This window comes from Chiloscyllium plagiosum, unplaced genomic scaffold (genome assembly GCF_037043375.1).
Source record: "Chiloscyllium plagiosum isolate Xiang-an unplaced genomic scaffold, Cpla_swu_hap1 HiC_scaffold_29, whole genome shotgun sequence".
Lineage (NCBI taxonomy): Eukaryota > Metazoa > Chordata > Chondrichthyes > Orectolobiformes > Hemiscylliidae > Chiloscyllium > Chiloscyllium plagiosum.
The window spans coordinates 26,496,331-26,516,150 of record NW_028270167.1 but is presented as its reverse complement, the minus strand read 5'-3'; the positions used below and the strand labels follow the sequence as shown (position 1 = coordinate 26,516,150).

At 38.5% G+C, this 19,820-nt stretch overlaps 1 protein-coding gene across 2 annotated transcripts in view; it reads left to right on the top strand.

Moving 5' to 3' along the window:
- Positions 1 to 19,820, top strand: part of LOC122540704 (sialic acid-binding Ig-like lectin 13) — a 55,322-nt gene that overhangs the window by 23,869 nt on the left and 11,633 nt on the right. For both annotated transcript variants that reach the window (XM_043676822.2, XM_043676823.2), the window contains exon 6: positions 13,331 to 13,358. In XM_043676822.2, the coding sequence (XP_043532757.2) occupies positions 13,331 to 13,358 (28 nt within the window). The remainder of the gene's footprint in view (positions 1 to 13,330; positions 13,359 to 19,820) is intronic.

Genomic DNA, 19,820 nt, shown 5'->3' with positions numbered 1-19,820 from the left:
ATGGGATGGAGGCTTGTGGCAATGCAGATTTTAAAACCATTGCTTCCTCCTTTCAGGGAAACAGGAGAAATGGCTTAATTGAAAGCTGTGTTTTGTAATGTTAATGACAAAGTATTGAATGTATTTATCAAATTTGTCCCTACCAAACCAGCAGGCAACTTAATATACCTAAAATAAACAGTTTGAAGCAGAGACAAGTTTACTCTAAATGCATTAAGCACTTTTTGTCATTTATTCTCAGAATGTGCACATTGTTGTCAAAACACACTTAGTGTGGATATTGACCGACTAGGCAACTTCAAAATCAATAAATTAATGTAGATAGAACATTGCATAGGTAGAGATAATAGGTTCTGTATCCTGGAGGTCATCAGTAAATTAGTTAGATTATAAAGACAGAAAAGTGGGTGGCACGGTGGCACAGTGGTTAGCACTGCTGCCTCACAGCGCCAGAGACCCGGGTTCAGTTCCCGCCTCAGGCGACTGACTGTGTGGAGTTTGCACATTCTCCCTGTGTCTTCGTGGGTTTCCTCCGGGTGCTCTGGTTTCCTCCCACAGTCCAAAAGATGTGCAGGTCAGGTGAATTGGCCATGCTAAATTGCCCGTAGTGTTAGGTAAGGGGTAAATGTAGGGGTATGGTTGGGTTACACTTCGGTGGGTCGGTGTGGACTTGTTGGGCCGAAGGGCCTGTTTCCACACTGTAAGTAATCTAATCTAATCTAAAAATACAAGAATATCAAGGGACATTCTTCTTGTTGGCATACAAGTAATAATTCCATTGATTGCATTCATTTCCATAATTTAATTGAACTCAATCTCTTATATTTTTGGGCTGCTACTCCAGTGTTATATTGTTGTACAATTTTCCACCCTGTAGAATGACATCATTATCAACAATGTCTATTTTTCCAACTTTCCTTGAAATTATAAATGTCACAGGAACCTTGTGAACCTAGACCAAGTATTCACCTTTTTGATGTAAAGAGTGTGTATGATTAGATTAGATTCTGTACAGTGTGGAAACAGGCCCTTCGGCCCAAAAGGTCCACAACGCCCCTCCAAAGAGAAAACCGCCCAATCCTCTTCTCTATATTTACCCCTGACTAATGCACCTAACACTGTGGCCAATTCAGCATGGCCAATTCACCTGACCTGCACATCTTTGGATTGTGGGAGGAAATTGGAGCACCCGGAGGAAACCCACGCAGACACAGGGAGAATGTGCAAACTCCACACAGCTAAAATATAGTTACACTGAAACTTCAAAAAAGTGCCTTATTAATCGTCAATCCAGTAATCCAGCATTAATTTTATCTTCTCTCATACACACAACAAGAGGACTTTCAACTAGGAGTTACTGCGCAGCAATTAAGATAGACATTTAGCAAAACTAATTGTGGAATCTCATGTGCTACATCAGGTGAGATCAGCTACAATGAGTAAAACCCATCTGAGAGCAGCACCACAAAGCTTGCTGCACTCTCCCACCAAGCCTTAGGAGTGTTGTTACTCTTTATTGCTACTGAACAATGTTCAGCTATGGATATATAGAAACAGACAGAATCAACAAGGAAGATCTCAATTCAGAAATAAATCAACAGCGCTGAGTAAGAATGTTGCTAAAATATCACGGAACTATTGTTTTTGATGCAAACGTCTTGCTGCTAGTTCAGCAACACATCACGAATGCAGTGAATCCTCTGTTGGACAGTCTGATTTTGCGAGGTATGATATGTATTCCATTTTTTAAGAGGTGGCTTTTTACAGAAGAAACAGATTTTGCACTTTTCAAGACAACGCAAATTCACTTTACAAGGGCTGAAGTGTGGCATTCAGAGTGCATACAGTGATTGTACAGCAGATTTGGATGTAAGAGTTATTGAGTGCTGACTGTACTTCATTTTATATTTTTCACCAGATCTGCTCTTTTTTGCGAACCTCTCACCTGTCCCTTTTTCTAATTCCTCTACACTATTGAAATATCTATGAATCGAATCTGTTCCCTCACTTCTGCTCTATATATCCTCAAGCCAGTTAAGCATTCAATTTGTGAGGTGTGAATCTCTTTTCCTTTTCATTTTGACTCCCTCACATCTAGGCCTTCCTCTTTTCCTAGCCTTCCTTAGGCTCACCATCTGTTAAAACAAATGTGGATCGAATTTAGTTTATCAGTACAATTAATGTATGAAAACACAAAGAAAAATGCACTTAAAATTAGAGCCTTATTAATCATTAATCGGTAATCCAGCATTAATCCTTTCCTTCCCTCCAATACACACGAGCACTTTTAACCTCAGGTTACCGTACAGCAATTAAGGCACATCAAGTTAATTAATAATGTTTTTGTCGTGTATCAAACACATACAAGGATACGCTGGTAATCTGAGGCAAAATCTTGCTCCTTTAATGTGTATATGGACTGTGACATTTTGCACAATCTTCTTGGAGGTGGCTAATTAACAGACTGCCTCCATGAACCCCCATCTAATTAAAGACGGTAGGCAGGCTGCGTAGGTGGGAAGGGTACTTGAGATTGTGGGTGAATGTTTAGCACCACTGTGGGGAGGCGGGTGCTGCTGATGTAGGAAGAAAACCACAAGTGTGCATTAAGCTGCAGGCTCCTTCTCTTGGCTTCAAATAGATGCTCAAACAAGTGCAGCCAAAGCTGTCAGGCCGTCATTTTGGGGTGTGAACACCTCCTAGGCTGTCATCCTTTGGGGCCTACAACCCTGCGATGTGAGAGATTAAAGGAGTGCTCATTAGACTCAGCTCTGCCTCTATAAAACTATCAGATCCTGGCCTCAACCAGAAGCCACTGGGAAGATCCTGGCATTAGCACCATAGAGTCTGTAAGTGGCCTTGTAGAGTCCCTATAGTGCATTCAGAGGCCATTCAGCTCATGAAGTCAGCACTGACACTGCAAAGAACTATCCCATCCAGACCAACCCTTGCATCCTATCCCCATTACTCTGCATTCCCATGGCTAATCCAGCTAACCTGAACATCCCTGAACACAGCAGTGCACCTAAACTGCCCATCTTTGGAATGTGGAAGGATATCAGAGCAAGGATGGAAACGAACACAGACACGGGGAGAATGTGCAAACCCCACACAGTCACCCGAGATTGGAATTGAACCGAGGTCCTTGGCGCTGTGAGGCAGGACCACTAACTGCTGAGTCACCGTGCTGCCATTAACACACTTAGTATTTGTTTATTCATGTCTCACTGTTTCTGGGCAGTTATTTGATGTCATTATTGCTGGCCTTCACAAGATTGCCTGGAGGGAAGTACTGGGGCATTTCAAAATACCAGCACTGCTCCCTCCAGCACTACCTCCATGTCGCTGACCTGCATTTATCCATTGTGTTTTCATGAAGATTCACAACATAGTTAATTCTAAATTGAGCAAATGTATTTCAAGTCGATTTACATACAAATTCAATTTGTTAGAAGTCACAAAAACTGTCTGTGACAGATACAACAGAGTGAACAGAACTTCTGATACACCTGTCTTATCTGTCAGCCAGGGCTCCCCAATTGGACTAGAATAACAGCCCTAATCAGGGAACTCATATTCTATGAAGTCCATGTGGCTGACCTCATTACAATCAGTACAGCCATGCTAAATTGGTTATACTGTATGTGGCTATGTAAGCTAGGTAGATTAGCCATGGTTAATGCTGAGTCAGAAGGAAAGGGTGGGGTGCTCTTTGGAGGGTGGTTGCATATTCAATACGCCGAAGGGCCTCTATCTGCAATTTTATCATTCTAGGTGGGGAGGGGGAATTGTTTCCCCTGTTTTTAAGTCCCTCTCAGTTGGTGGTAATAAATATTTCAATTAAATTTTCAGCACCCCGTTATCACATTTTAGTTAAAACGTTAAGTAGCAGATCGAAATGAAATTATAAGAATATCTTGAGTGTGAGGAAGAGGAATTGTATGACCGAATAACTCCTGAAAAATAATAAAAGTACAACATTAAATACATGCAAAAGCACAGATAATAAGTTTAAAAAGGAGAAAGTATCTGCCATGGAAAGTAAGAATAAACAACACTGTTTTTACAAAAAAGGTCTCTTGAGAAGTTGAGGTGTCAGCTTTCAAATCTGCATCTGATATATAATGAGTGGCTCATTCTCTGCAATTGTGGTGGAGTTTGTCGATCTTTAGTTCTTGTTGATTAGTTATAGCTTCATAGATTCATACAGCATGGAAACAGACCCTTCAGTCCAACCAGTCTATGCCAACTAAACTAGTCACACCTACCTGCACTTCACTCATATCCCTCCAAATCTTTCCTATTCATGTACTTATCCAAGTGTTTTTTAAACATTGTAACTGTACCTGCATCCATCGTTTTCTCTGGCAGTTCTCCGTCTATGTGAAAACATTGTCCTACATGTCCTATTTAAGTCTTTCTCCTCTCACCTCAAAAATAAGCCCCTAGTTTTGAATGCCCCCACTCTAAGGAAAAGATGCTTGTCATTCCTCTTATCTATGCCCCATTATCTTATAAATAGCAATAAAGTCACCCCTCAAGCTCCTACACTCCAATGAAACAAGTCCTATTCAATTTTTATATCGCACTTTTTATATCCTCCATTTCCAACAACATCCTGGTAAATCTATCTGAATCATGTCTGGTTCTTGCCTCAAAATTGGTTTTAGTCTGGGCACAACTTTGAGCTTGCTAGAAATAGGAAGAGAAAAACTTCCAGCCCTTTGATGTTTTCAATCCAAATTTATTTCTCTTTTGGCCTTGCAGCTCAAAGGAGCTATTGTTACAGGTTAATTTGTATACTCCTGAATCTTCTCCTTCGCAAACTTCACAAAAACCATTTCATTCCCCGATATCTGAATTTATCATGACAGTGTGAGTTAAACAAGAAATACAAATTTCTTGATACTTGATTTATTTGTTTGGCTTCATTTGGTAACTTCAATGTAGGCAACTTTATTTCTTCCATATGGGTTCCCCGGTCTGCATCAATCCGAAGCTAGATGATCACAGCAGCCATTTTAGGACAATATTTGTCCTTTAAAAATCATTATTTGTCAATGAAAGGTCTTAGGTATGACAATCAGATGATGGAACTGAAATAGTTATAATTGATTTTTCCCTCATTGTAACAAAAGCGACAGAGAAAAATCATGTATATGCAGACACAGGGAGAATGTTTAAATCTACCAGATAATTGCCCGAGGCTGGAATCAAACCCAGGCTCCTGGTGCTCTGACCACTGAGCCACCATGCCACCCTAACTGAATACAAAATCTTTGAAATGGTATGTGGACTTAGTTAATACAGTCACAAGCTCGTGCATATACGATGAAAACTCATAGTACTGGCTTCAACCGGTGCATCGTTTAAAAATATTCTAATTAGTCCATGTCTTTTTCAGATGGTGTTCTAAATATTTTCAATCTATTAATTGTGCAGCTACAATTTAGCTGACAAATGCCAATAATTATGGTCCACACAAATGTTTTTTCCCTTTTCCAATTAATGACATCAACACTTTTTTTTCTATTCCTTGCTATCTCATGTGCTTCTGCTGAAATGCAACTGTGTTATTCACATTTTAAGCATTTTTTTGTAAGGACATTCCTCTTGAATTTCCTGTTGAATTTATTTCTTTTATTTCTGGCTGGTAGTTCTGGACTCATTCACAAGTGGAAACATCCCCACATCTAATCTATTAAATTCTTTCATATTCTTAACAGCCCTCTTTCAAGTCACCTCTCTGTCTTATTCTCATCTTGAGTAAAGAGCTTTAGCTTATTTAATCTTTAACTCTTGGCTCTGGTCTCATACTGGTAAATCCTTCTTTTGCCATCTTCAGTGCATGCATATACTTTTAAATCAAATAGATATCAGAACTATTAACAATACTCTTTTACCAAGCTTTTGCAAGGTTTACTGAAACATATTGCTTTTCAGATCTATTCTTTGAGTGACTTTTTATCAAATTTAGTGCTATGTTTGTGCCAAATTATTGCCTAATTGCTGAAGCACTGTCACTTGTGGCTCTATATCTTTAAATATGCATTTATTTCCATTAAACCATCATCTCAGCACAAGCTTCCCCAATTATTTTTGTCACAATTAACGATTTCAGAAAATCCAATGAGATACTAAAAATGATAACCAGTCACTGAAATGGTATTTTAGGATTTTTTTGTATCTGTTTGCGTTAGTATAAATGCAGAGTGAGCATTGCTACAGTCAGCTGTCTTTACTTGGTCAAATTGTAATGTAAAATTAGGAAGTACCAATTTCTTTAAAATCTCAGGGATCACAGAAATACGTTTTTCCCCTGGATACCATGATGTACTTTACAGCAGCAACATTCTGAGGCATTGGGTTCAACCTGTTAAAATCTTGCTATAATCTGTTCTGTTAAAAAGAGCTTCATGAAATTAAATGAATGGCTGAAGTTTATCCGATGATGTTCATCTGTTTATATTTGTCTAAATCATTAATCAAACCAACACCTTTGGGTGAAACATAGGCTTTTGCATCTTTGAGAAAGTGTATTTTTTATACATATTTAAATTTTATTTTTACTTTTTCATGCTGTATGTCTCCAACTTAATGTTTTATTTTAAATGTTAAACACCATGACTGAAATCCTGAGCATTGTGAAAGTGGGAACTGTGAAGAAGAATACTTGAAGTAAACACTGTTTTTACAAAGGATCAAGAAGTAATCATACAATGAACTAATAGTAAGCAACGGAATGATCTTCTCTGTATGAATCAGGATACTGCTGTCACATGCTTCGAGGGTTTAGACTTCTAAAATTGCTCATTGAAATACCATAGCCTAACTATTACGTTCTTGTATCTAAATAAATAATAAATCAATATTTTTAACAGATCTAATAAATTAACAACATAAAAGCAAAATCCAGACAGAAAAATATCAATTAATACACTACTTTATAAAGTTTCTCAGAAATTTCTCTTCATTTTAGAATGCATTGTCTATCACTGTATAAATTAATATAGAAAGGTAACAAACTGCTTAGCAATCAAAGAAAATCAAATATAACCTGCTGCAAGTTTTCCAGAATGTCAAACCATCCTTGTGAAGGAAAAGCTCATTAACAGCTTGAAAACTGATTTTGTCATGCCCACTAAACAATTATTGAAAAATATCAAATGCCATTAACTATGAGAGGACTGTTTATTCTTGCCGTGTTTTTAGGTGGCCACATCATTTGTCTTCTCTTCAGATTGCACAGGACTTGTCTGTGATTGGTCTTGTGGCCCTTAGTGTTTAAACTATGTGTTATAAATTTGCAAAACCATAGCGTTCACATGCAAAAAATTTATATTTCAGTACTCTAGTGGTAACAACTAATTGTGTTACAGTCAGACCAATGGAGTTGCTGTTCAGCCCAGGGGAATTACCACAGAATGGTTTTGGAGGTGAAAACTGATACAATCATTTAATAGTATCGAAAGATCATTTATCTGAAAGAGGAAATGTTAAATACTTAAAAATGTAACTTTCACTGTTAATATATTTATGTTATATAGGTAAAATAAATGCAGCTAATAAGCCACATTAATTTGATCAGTTATTCCAAATATTCATGTTTGGGAGGTTTTGATGTGTTGTTTTGTTACACTGAGTTTTCCCTGGTGATTTATCGTGTACCAATGTTCAGAATTGGATAGTTTATCAAATCAGAGCAATTACTTCAAAAGCAATTTATTGATTAACCATCATTATTTTTAGTGTTTTTTGTGCAAGAACTGCAGAGCTTGGACTGTTTGCTTTAAGTATAGAATTTTATCAGCTTTTTATTATTGTGAATCATGTGTTCGGAAGAGATTGCATTAACAGCAACTATACCTGTGTAGTGTTTAGAAAGCTAATTTTGGGTGAAGATCAATCAAACATTAAACATAAAGTTAAGGGAAAATGATAATTTAATAGTTTCAGAAAGGGAACCGATCTTCTGCATTATTTCTGTTTGCAGTAAAGATCTTGATCTAACACTGAAATAAGTCACGTATAGCTAAGCAATAGGATTGGGCAAAGTTCATTGTGACCTTACTTTTAAAACTCATTAATTGCATTTTCTTGAAAAATCTCTTGTATTTTTCACACAAAGAAATAATTCCCCTAAACTGAAAATATGGTTGACCTGCCACAAGAACCAAACCTTATAGAGAACAGCAAGCAAAACCATAACAGCAAATCCATTTTGCTTGCCAATTGTATGGTTACCTCATTAAATCTGTGAGAGCAGACCTCTGAGCCAGATATATCTGAGCAAGATTTACTTTGGGAAAATAAACTAAATTGATGTAGAACTTTATCATGTCTTCAGAATATTCTGCAGGACCTTATAATCAGTCAATATCACGCAAGTTGCTGTCACCATTGTTCTCCATACAAACATTAGCAGATAGTATATTTACATCAAATTACTCCAAACAGCAAAGGAACAATTGCAAAATCTGATTTTTTTACCCATGCTTATACATCTCTATGACTCCATGACAGAGGAAATCTGCTCAGAACTATAGAAAATCTCTCTGCATTTGGTCAAATAAAATAAGATCACTTGCGTCCACCCAAGTATTTTAGGGCATCGCTGGTTGGCCAGCATTTTTATTGCCTGTGGCTAGTCGCCCTTGAGGAGGTGGTGGTGAGCTGCCTTCTTGAACTACTACAGTCCACCAGCTGTAATCTGGCACACAAGGCTGTTAAGGAGGGAATTGCTAGATTTTGTCCCAGTAACATTATAGGACAATGATATATTTCCAAGTCAGGATGTGACTGTCTTTGAGGGGATTTTGCAGACGGTGGTATTCCCATGTATCTGCTGCCCTTGTCCTTCTAGATGGAAGTGGTCAAGGGTTTAGATCTTTGGTGAATTTCTACAGTGCATCCTGTAGATAGTACATACTTCTGTTGCTGAATGTCGGGTTATACCTTTACAGCTACACTTAACTATCAGTCTCAAAAAGAATCACAGCCTATAGGAGGACTTTGCTTCACAATCTTTCCTTTCAGAGGTGAAATTTGACCAGGCACACCCAGTTAACACCCAATGATTATTCAACACAATACTGGGAATATAATATGGCTAAAGGAAAAGTTAAATCAAGCCTCCGTCTGTCTGTTGCAGTAATTCAGTCATCTTTTACCATTATTGCAACACTGATGACACAAAATGGCTGTGCTCTTCAAACAGTTCATTGTGGGAAGAACTTTGAAACATTTCAACATCTCAAAAAAGTACAAAAATGTAATTATGTTTTGATGTTAATGGAGAGGTGTGTCATTTTGAAAATTCAGGCATAGCTCCAAGTTAGGATGTTGCTCTTTGCGCTTTCAACAATGTTACTCTCGATCTGTTAGGAGATGAATTGGTGCAGAAGATCAAATTGTCATTGTCTTTCTTGATTGACATACTGTCTAATGCAATAAATTTTATTTTAGTTTGAAGGTTGTGATTCTTTTTAATAACTATGGGCATTTTTATACATTATTGTGACATAATTGAGCAAAACTGTTGTAAATCAGCATGTAATGTAATTGTGTGAATATAATATGAAATAGAACAAGCCTACGTAGTTGGAAAAAATGCTGCATAGCAGTCAATATATTGATTTTTCATGTTAGACAAATTGAAGCAGCAGTTAGAGGACTGTAACATTAATATTTATAGGTCAAACATAGCTTACGAATATTAGTGACTAATATGTAATTTCATTCACTTTTTGTAGTCTATTGTAAAGTGCATTAGATATCCTTTTTATCATTTCTTTCATGCTATGCAACCAGTAAGCAAATACACAAATTTGTGCTTATAATAGCTTTTTCAAAATGTATTTCAATGAACATAGGTGACAACTAGAACTCCTGTCAAAAGTGGCTTGGAATGATGTAAGGTAATTGACAATTTTGCCCATTTGAAAAGAAAGACATCAGGATATCTTAAATTACTTTACAATTGATTAAAAGTTATCACTATAGGAAACATGTGAGGTAATTTGTACATAGTAAGGTGTGTCTAAGAGCAATATGATAATCACCAGTTAAGATGTTGAACAAGGGACAAATGTAAACAGGTTCAAATAGCATGTTGGTTTGAATCCAATTTGAAAGGTCAATAGTCCAGCACCTCCTGAACACTGTACACTACGAGAGACACAGTTCTCATAAAACAACCTTTCAAGGCACAATGAGTAAAATTACATTCATTATTAACTATTTCCCATATGAGGTTATCTATATTTGAAGTAATCTGTGTAAGAAAATAATGTCAAATGGTTTCTGTAATTTGCTTCAGAATTATTTCAAGAATTAATTTATCATGTCCTGATATTGGGCCAGACAATCTAAGTTGAAAATTATCACCACTTGAGTTATAGTTCATTATATTTCAGTTTAACAAGGGTTCTGAATTTCCTTAGTCTTTGTTGCACTGCACCAACTTTACCACATTTCCAGCAAAGATCTGGAAACCCTCAAGCAAGAGAAAACTCGCAAAAATCTGTGTCAAAAGTAATTAAGCAGCTTGGCAATACCAACTACATCCTCTCCATTATCGCACATCCTTCACTGTGAATATCTGTCGCTTGATCTCCATCCTAATCCACTAAGGACAAAGTGTAACCATGGATTGCAGGGGTTAGGCGATTTTATTGTTTAGTTTGGAAGAAAATGCCCATGGAAGCTGGATTTTCACACTGGGGTAGGTGGTAACTTGGGTTGAGTCCGCCAACACCAGAATCAGCCACAGTTGCTGCTGGGGGACGGTCTGGGGTGGGTGGTGGGTGGTTGGGGGTTTGTGGAGGGGAACGGGGGGGGGAGGTGGGAGATGGGGAGGAGTGGAGGCGAGATTTGAGAAAGGCAACTCTCACCGCTTTCAGACTTCACCCAATTTGTAATAAATGAGAAACAGACCTCATCCCTCAACTCCCAACATGTATCTCCCATACCCCCCATCGCGGACTCTTCATGCCAACCTAGGTCCCTTCATCCATCCTCATGAACCCAATAGTCTCAGTATCAATCTACATAAGAACTCCTATTTAAAGCATGACTGCTATAAGCAAAATCTAGATGAAGAGTTGAGCAAAACAGTGAAAAATGGAATTCAATCTGCATAGGCATGAGGTAAAGCATTTTGAAAGGTACAAAAATGTAAAAATGCCATAAACAATGCTAGAAAAACTCAGCAGGTCAGGCAGCATCTGTGGAGAGAAAGCAGAGTCAATGTCCAAGTACCCTTCTTCAGAAACTTTCTGAACTTTCAGACCTTGAATCCAATTATGTTGCTGATTTCAAGCATCCGCAGTTCTTATTTTTGGTTTAAAAATGCTGTAGTCCTACTGGACCATAGTGCAACCCTCCATTTGAGAGTGAGAGAACAAGTTGTTGTTTATCCTCGGGTGAGGTCAAGGTTGAGAAGCAGAGTAGGAAAGAACGAACAGGGAGATACTGAGTGTTGTGGAGGGAAAATGCACCTTGGGATATATGTCCACACATCCTGAACAGAACAAGTTAATAGGGAGATAAAGAAGGAATGTGCCATATTCCTTTATTGGCTAGGGCATAAAGCGTAAGAACAAAGAGTTGGTGCTAAAACTGCATGCAACAATAGTTAGACCACAGCAAGAATGCTGCAAATAGATATGGACACCACAGTCTTCAAAGCGTGATATATCAGAGAGTGTGATGCCTAGATCTGCTATCTGCTCAAGTGCTGAAATATAACCCAAACTCACAAATGTCTGCGCAATGGCAGCAGAAGTTCTACAAACGGAGTTAAGTTGACATGAAAGCTACAGAGTGCAGGGCTGTGGCAATGTGGTCAGTTGTAATATATTTTACTGATATGTTCATCTTATCTCCTTAACGTAATGGACTTTTTAACACTGTTTTAGGGACTGAGACAGTACATTTAGAATTATAGTTCTAATCAGGCCAATTCAAGAGCGAAAGGATATTGTCAGCTTATGCTAATGATAATTCATCAACAGAAAAATACTTAGATGCAATGCTTACATATACAGCACACATGCAGATTGCTTCAGGAGTCACTGACCACTATCTTGGCAGAATGTTAGTGTCCATCACATCATTTCTATCAATTTGTTTGTCATACCTTTTAAGTAACCCTGCTTCTGGAGATGGCTGTGATGAAAGCAGGACATGCACACGTTCTTTTGCTGTTAAGAAAGGAAGAGTTAAAGCTTGCATTCCATGACTTGAACAAAGCATTAAGCTGACATTCCAGTGCAGTAGTGAGTGAGTGTTTCACTAACATGCTGCACATGTGTTAATGTTTATGATGTTGGCAATATCTTTGACTGCCTGACGAAAGGAAATTTAGTTAAAACGTTTGCCATGAATATATAGTCTTGACTTTGAACATGAAATAGCATTTTTGCAACATGGTTAATGGGAAATGTCATGCAACATAATTGGTTCGTTGTGCTGCTGGGATTTATGAAGCTGACGTGCCTCAGATGATTATATCTACCAGCCTTGTTGATTTCAGACTGATAGAAATATTTCTGTGGCAGGCTGAAGTATTAATGTTGCTCAAACACTCATTGCCAAGAGCAGTGAAGAGTTCAACTGATTTTTTTTTTCTCTAGTTCAACTCCTTGTTGGTCAATAAGGTGACATATCATCCTTCCTTTAAATAAATGAAATTTTGCTACAAGATTAATATGCTGCCAGTCCATGTTCAGAATGTTGTTCTCCATTGTAGCTTGTCTATTATATGCTTACTGTATTTGCAGAATTTTCTGCTGAATTGTTCCTGAACTATCTCCAGCTGAAATGCACTTTACCCTTTTACAGCTCTGCATACTGTTTCCTTTCTTATCACTGCGATGGAAGAAAAACAGCTGAAACTGGATGCAGTGCAGAAAATCAGTGGTTGCTGCTGATTGCAATCTCACTGACTATAAGAGGATTTAAGGCGCCCATCATTCATGTCAAAAGTAGAAAATAAAATGTAGTCTTTGCATCATGAAACTGCAGGTCAAAGTATTGCTGGGGCAATTTGACAACTGCAATGTTTAATTGCTGTATTTCCAGTGGAAGGAATTTTGAATACCATTATTAGCTTCTAGATTAAGTGGCATCTTTTAAGAAATGGGGGGATGCTATGTTGGAATTTGTAATTTGGGCTGTGGTCAGCTAACTAATTTATCTAATGTAATAGACTCTGAAGGCTGCTGATAACTTGCTGAGCGAATTATCCTCGTAACGTACCTGAGAAGGCTCGAGTAGAAACTGGAGAGTTATCAATAAATGTAAGATTCTAACTTTTTTTTTCTTCCAGGTCCAGTTAATGTACCCATTGAACCAAGGTAAGAACCATTGTTAATTTTAGTCATTATTCTTCTTAACAGACTCTTTCATGCTAAATAACACTTTTAAAATAACATGAAGTTGTGTTGGAAAAAGTACATTTTAACTAATGTGTGTACAAGAGTGTAATATAGCATCCCTACAGTGTAGAGACAGATCATTTGTTCCACTGAGTCCACACTGACCCTCCAAAGAGCATCTCATCTTATACCTATAACCCTACCTGTCCCATGGCTAACTCACCTAGCCTGCTCAGCCCTGGATAATTTAATCTAACCTGCACATCGTTGGACCGTGGGAGGAAGACAGACTGCTGTGCAGAAGCCCAAACAGACATGGGGAGAATGTGCAAATGCCCCACAGATAGTCGCCCTGAGGGTGAAATCAAACCCAGGACCCTGACACTGTGAGGCAACAGTGCTAACCATAGTTCTACCTATATTGAATATAAGCATATATTGAATTGGATACATTCAGTATCTATTTTGTAAAACTATGCTGAGTTGAATTCATATAATTTGAAATGTCTGACATCACCTGATACCCGAATCTAAAGATTCTCTCATTTAGCTTTTACTACCATATGTATTAATCATTGTGACAGTAGATTTCTTAAAGGAGCAGAGCAGTCAAGTTATGCCAGTCGTTGTCTCGGTGAGCTATGTATCCATTTCCTGGAAAACTGACAAGTGCATCCCAGAATAGACAAGGCCGTGTACAACAGTTGGAAATCAAAGTAACCAGCAGGGACTTGAAGAAAGCACCAAATTTAGATCATAATCCTTCCTTTATGCAGAAAAAATAATGTTCGAAGCCATCAAACAATAATTCATGCATATGTTATCCACAATATTAAGCTGAGCTTGTATCCATAGGTATACTTAAGGTACCTCCCAATTTTGCAGAAAAAAAGGAGTACTTTCTTTAGTGTTGTGCACAGCTGTATAATTGACCAGAATGGAGCTTTGAATACAAGTAGTCAAAGGAATATAAAAACTTCTACTGTTTTGTGTTCAAGTTCTATGTATATTTTTGGCCTTAACCAAAAACTAGATGGGTATTGGAGTTGATTTCACTGGAGCAGTTTGAGAAATGCTTATATCGGGGTTATCAAATGTCTCAAGACAGGAAAGACTGTACAAATAAAGATTATTTCCTCTGAGAAAATTAGGTGCAAATGATCATTAATTTAGAGTAATCATTAAAACAAAACTTACTTCCTATTTGCATGGAATTGTTGTAACTTGGAATACTTCACTGCAAAGAATAATCGAGGTAGGCAAATTGTATTTCTCAAGAGAAAAGAGGGTTACAGAAATGAAGATACAGAACAAAGACCATTTATTTAGGTTTGATTTAGCAAAAGAGCAGGTTCAGATATAATGAATTCTTAAAGTGTTTTCGTTCATAGACTGTGGATGTTGCTGGCTGGGCCAGCGTCCCTAGTTGCCCTTGAGAAAGTGGGGGTGAGCTGCTCCTTGAAAGGCTGCCATATATTTGATATAGGGACCCCCACATTGCTGTGAGAAAGGGAGTTCCAGGATTTTGATCCAATGACACGGAGGAAAGGATGAAAGACTCACTATCAGACTGGTGGGTCACTTTGGAGGGCATCTTGCAGGTCATGGCATTCCCATGTATCTGCTGCCTTTTTAGTAGTGGTTGTGGTTTTGGAAGAGCCGTGGTGAATCCCTGCAGTGGATCTTATCAATAATATATGCTGCAGCAACTGAGTGAGTGGAGGGAGTGAATGCTTGCAGATGTGGTGCCAATTAAGTAGGCTGCTGTGCCCTGATGATGACAATTTTCTTGTGTGCTGTTAGAGCTGCACTTATCCTGAGAGTATATTGGGGGTAGATTCACTTATGGCTTTAAAAAGAGGATTGGATCATTTTCTGAAGAGAAAGTAATTGCAAGAGTACAGAGAAAAAGCATGGAAGTATAATATGCTGAGTAGCTGTTGCACAATGCAAGCAATGGGCTGAATCGTCTCCTACTGTACTAGAGTCCATGATTCCCACAGTGTAAATTCAGAGTTGATGTGCATAGTGAAAATTAAAATGCAAAATGAAAGAATTATACAGAAGTCTCAAACTCAAAATTAACAGCTTCTGGATTCTTGCTAGATTTTTGACTCTAATGCAAAATGTTGCACTGATATCAACTAGTTAAATGTTTCAGAGTGGTGCAGTATTAGGTGTGACATTTTGTGGCCTAATTTGACAGAACAATTGATAAAGCCACAAGTAATGAATGGCTGACCATATTTGCAAATTGTAAGTAAATTGCTATAGTCCTGCAGGTAGCAATAGTTGATACTTTACCAAACTTGAAAGCAAATGTGCTTGCATGCTGCAGCAAGGTTGCACAAAAATATAGATCTCTGCTTAGTGATAATGAGATGGTTATTCACCGCCACAGTTAATTTTTAGGCTTATGTAATTTGTGGTTTGACTATCATTGCCTTGCCTTTCCTTTTCACTGTATACTAATCCTGGTACATGTTATGTATTGTCCTATGATTATAATTTGATTGGCCAGAATATCACAGGAATCCAATGGAAATGGATTCTACACCTTCTCATTTGCCATTTCATCAGCATTGTCTTTTTTTCAGAATGGCATGCTAGTTGAGATTACAGAAAAATCATAACTCAACTCTAAGCTTCCATTGCGTAAGAATGATAAAAGTGCTGTCGCAGTGCTCTCCTGCATCATCAGTTTAGGGGTGAGACCACATCATGTTTTGTGAGGAAATTCTTTCTAGTGTGAATAAGTTACTGGCACGGGAAAAAGAAAACTCGAGTAAAGAGCTTGACCACCTCGCTGTTTGAATGATCTTTTCAGCAGAATTAATCCAATGGTTGGAGAGTGCACAAAACAATTTTACAAATTGACACTTTTCCCACCCTTGACCACTTTACATAGAATTTGGAGACCATCAGGGCTTTCCACATGAACTACTAATGTGTACATTAACTGGAAATTGTAGACAATACTGCAACTTAAGTAGTTTAACATTTGCTCAATATCTTGAGTTCCTTGCATTCTATCTGGGTGCATAATATATTGATATGGCAATTGGTCTGCCCATGACTGTAAGAAACTACAGAAAATTGTGTGCACAGCCCAGACTATCACAAAAGCCAACCTCCCATCCATGGAATCCATCTACACTTTTCGTTGCTGTGGAAAGGCTGCTAACATCATCAGAGATTCCTCCCATCCTGGTAATGCTCACTTCCAATTTCCTCCGGCAGGTGGAAGATATAGAGGCTTGACTAAACCCACCAGCAGATTCATGAACAGCGTCTCCCTGCTTTTGTAGACTGATGAATGCACTGCTCTAATTTCAAATATAATGTTGACCTTATTTTTGTATACTTCCTGTGCAGTTGTAACTTTGTATGCCTTACTCTTTCATTTCACCCTTTAATCTGTATCTCCTTGTTTGTAATGATCTCCCTGTACTGCTTGTAAAACAAAACTTTTCATTGTACAGGTAGGCAATCCTTTATCCAAAGTTCCAAAATACGAAAAGCTCGAAAATCCGAAGTTTTTTACTCATTAACAAGGTTGTTTGGCGCTCAAACAATTAACCCAAGTTGACACCCACTTGAAGCGTGTCACTCAGATACAATGTGGGGTCCTTGGCCTAGCACCGGTAGGCCTGGTTTCTCTCTCAAGGTCCGTTTTAGTTAGTAAGTCTGCTCCTCCGGTAAGAATTTTAAAAAATGTCACCTTCAAACTGTCACTTATTACGAAATTCGAAAAGTTCCAAATTCTGAAAAACAGCGGGTCCCAACAATTTCACATAAAGGATTGTCTGCCTGTACTTAGGTACATGTGGCAACCAAAAATCAAATCAAACCAAATATTTTTATTACCGCTACAGCCTTTGTGTTTGACTGGGATAGTGTGGTGATGATTCTTCATATTGAATCTTTCAATCCTTCCTGAAAAAAATGTAATTTTTCATACATGATCTGAGGGCCATTGTGGCTCATTGCAATGTCAGGAATGTCCTAACTGCTGAAGTATTTGACAAACTCAGTGGTAGTGATGGAAGTCAAAGTAGTCAGCATAGCAGTCTACCATGTCTTCCTGCTGAATGAAGAGGTCAGCTTCCAGCTTCATCCATGGTCTGTTTTGAAAGTCATGTTTCATCATTGGCTCTCTGGCTTGCTTAGCTTGGTACTCATTACAGACACCAGGGTGGCTGATATGGTCCTCCATTCTTTTGCTCATGTTTCATTAATAAAGCATGTCACTTGGCTTCCTCAGGCATCACTCAATTTCTTGGAAGCGCTTTAGCATCCTTTCATTTCCTTCGGGATAACGACTCAACTTCCATTGTGCAGTAATGAGGTGATGCATACTTTCAGCTTTCCAGGTTGATTCACCATGCTGTTAATTCCCTCTGTAAGAGATATCACTCCGTGATTACTCCCTTTTTCAGCTTGTCTTAGAGACGGTAGTTGCCTGGAACATGAGCCAGAACACCTACATGGGTTTGGCCACCTGAATTTGGAACCCTTGACAGTGAACCTTAAAGCCTGGAGACTCAGATACTGGTAGCCTGTCGGGCCCAAGGCGTGAGCCAGCAGCAAAAGTGCATTAAGTAATGTTTATACACATCCACCTCAGACAAATGAGTTGCTGCACACTTAAACTATCAAATTTGATGGGACTGGCTATAACTCAGCTTGTAGCACCCTTACCTCTGACCCACAAGATCCTGGACCCCAGTGCAGACTTCATTCAATTGGAAAATTTGGGAGTTTGTGAAGAATTTGATTATTTTTGAGTGGTTTCCCATTTTTTAACAGTACAGTTCCAAGGGGTGCATGCCTCTTTTAAGAAAAATCATCCCTCCACTGTCAAATGTATCAAAGGGTACCCGACCACAAGGATATGTGACATCCTTCCTGCAACTCTGTCTCCTCCAGCAGAAGTGTTGTGGAACCATATCCACAGGGGCACCTCAACCCTCAAAGTTGTTCATTGGCTATCCAAAAGAATTGCTGTGAGGACAGACAAGTTTTGTGCTGGGCTGTTGTGTGATCTCCAGTTCCATGCAGCAGGGTTATCAAGGTGAGATTTAAATGGAGATGACTGAACATTGAAATGGCCCATTGGCTCTGTGTGCTGTGTATACATGAATCTTGGGCTGTCGTTAAACCTCCCACCCTCCAGTGAAAACTGGACATGACACATGCAAAGATGTATCATCCAATTTCTCGGGAATTTGGCATTTTTGTCATTGTGGTATAAGTCTGAATCTAGTAATCTGGAAGGTTTATGTTTTTACTTTTCTGTGTTCTCCATTGTCTGTCTCATTTTGCTTCCTTTAAGCATTCTTTCGGCTCTACGAACAAGGCCAGGTCATTGAGTATATTTAAGACTGAGATAGATAGGTTCTTAAGTACCAAGAGGATCAAGGGTTACAGGGAGAAAGGGAGAGAATGCTGTTGAGAAACTTATCAATGATAATTGAATGGCGGAGCAGACCCAATGGGCCCTATGGCCTAATTTCTGCTCCTATGTCTTATGGTCTTATGGCTTGTGCCATGACACTTGACTACAGCATGTTACATTATGTAACAACTTCCACATGGCAAGCAGTTTCTTTGGTTCCTTCACTGAACAAAAAAAAAATTGGACACTCTCTCTTTACGCATTCATGCGAAGTGAGAGACAATCAGGAAATCCAGCACTTGTTCCTTATCCCTAATCTCCTTTGGAACAAGAATTGGACCACAAGCTGATACATCAGGAATTTTGATGATATGTACAAGAAATCATAAATACAAACTGTGCCTGAATATGCATTAATTTAATATTGGACTAACTACCTGTCCTGTTATTATCAGGTTGGGTTGACCTGTATTTTTTCAGTAGTTATTTTCATTCTAGTGGCATGGCTATGTTAAAAATATATAATATACCATCTTTCCCATGGATCATGAAGTTGGCATTACCAAGAAGAAGAGTAGGTAGACAGCAGATGAATTCAAAGGAACTGGTGGTTGAAGTGCATGTATTTTAATGCAAGAAGTATAGTGGGTAAGGCAGATGAACTTAGGGCTTGGATTGGTGCCTGGGAGTATGATGTTATTGCGATCACAGAGACTTGGTTGAAGGAAGGGCATGATTGGCAACTAAATGTATCAGGATATAGATGCTTCTGATAGGACAGGAAAGGAAGTAAAAGGAGGGGAGGAGTTGCATTGCTGGTCAGGGATGATATCACAGCTGTGCTAAAGGAGGATACTATGGAGGGCTTAATCAGTGAGGCATTATGGGTAGAGCTGAGAAATAAGAAGGGTGCTGTTACATTGTTGGGGTTGTACTACAGACCGCCCAAGAGTGAGCGTGAGGCAGAAGAACAAATAGGTAAGCAGGCAGGTGGAGTGGTCAAGAAGGCATATGGTATACTTGCCTTCATCGTGGTATTGAAT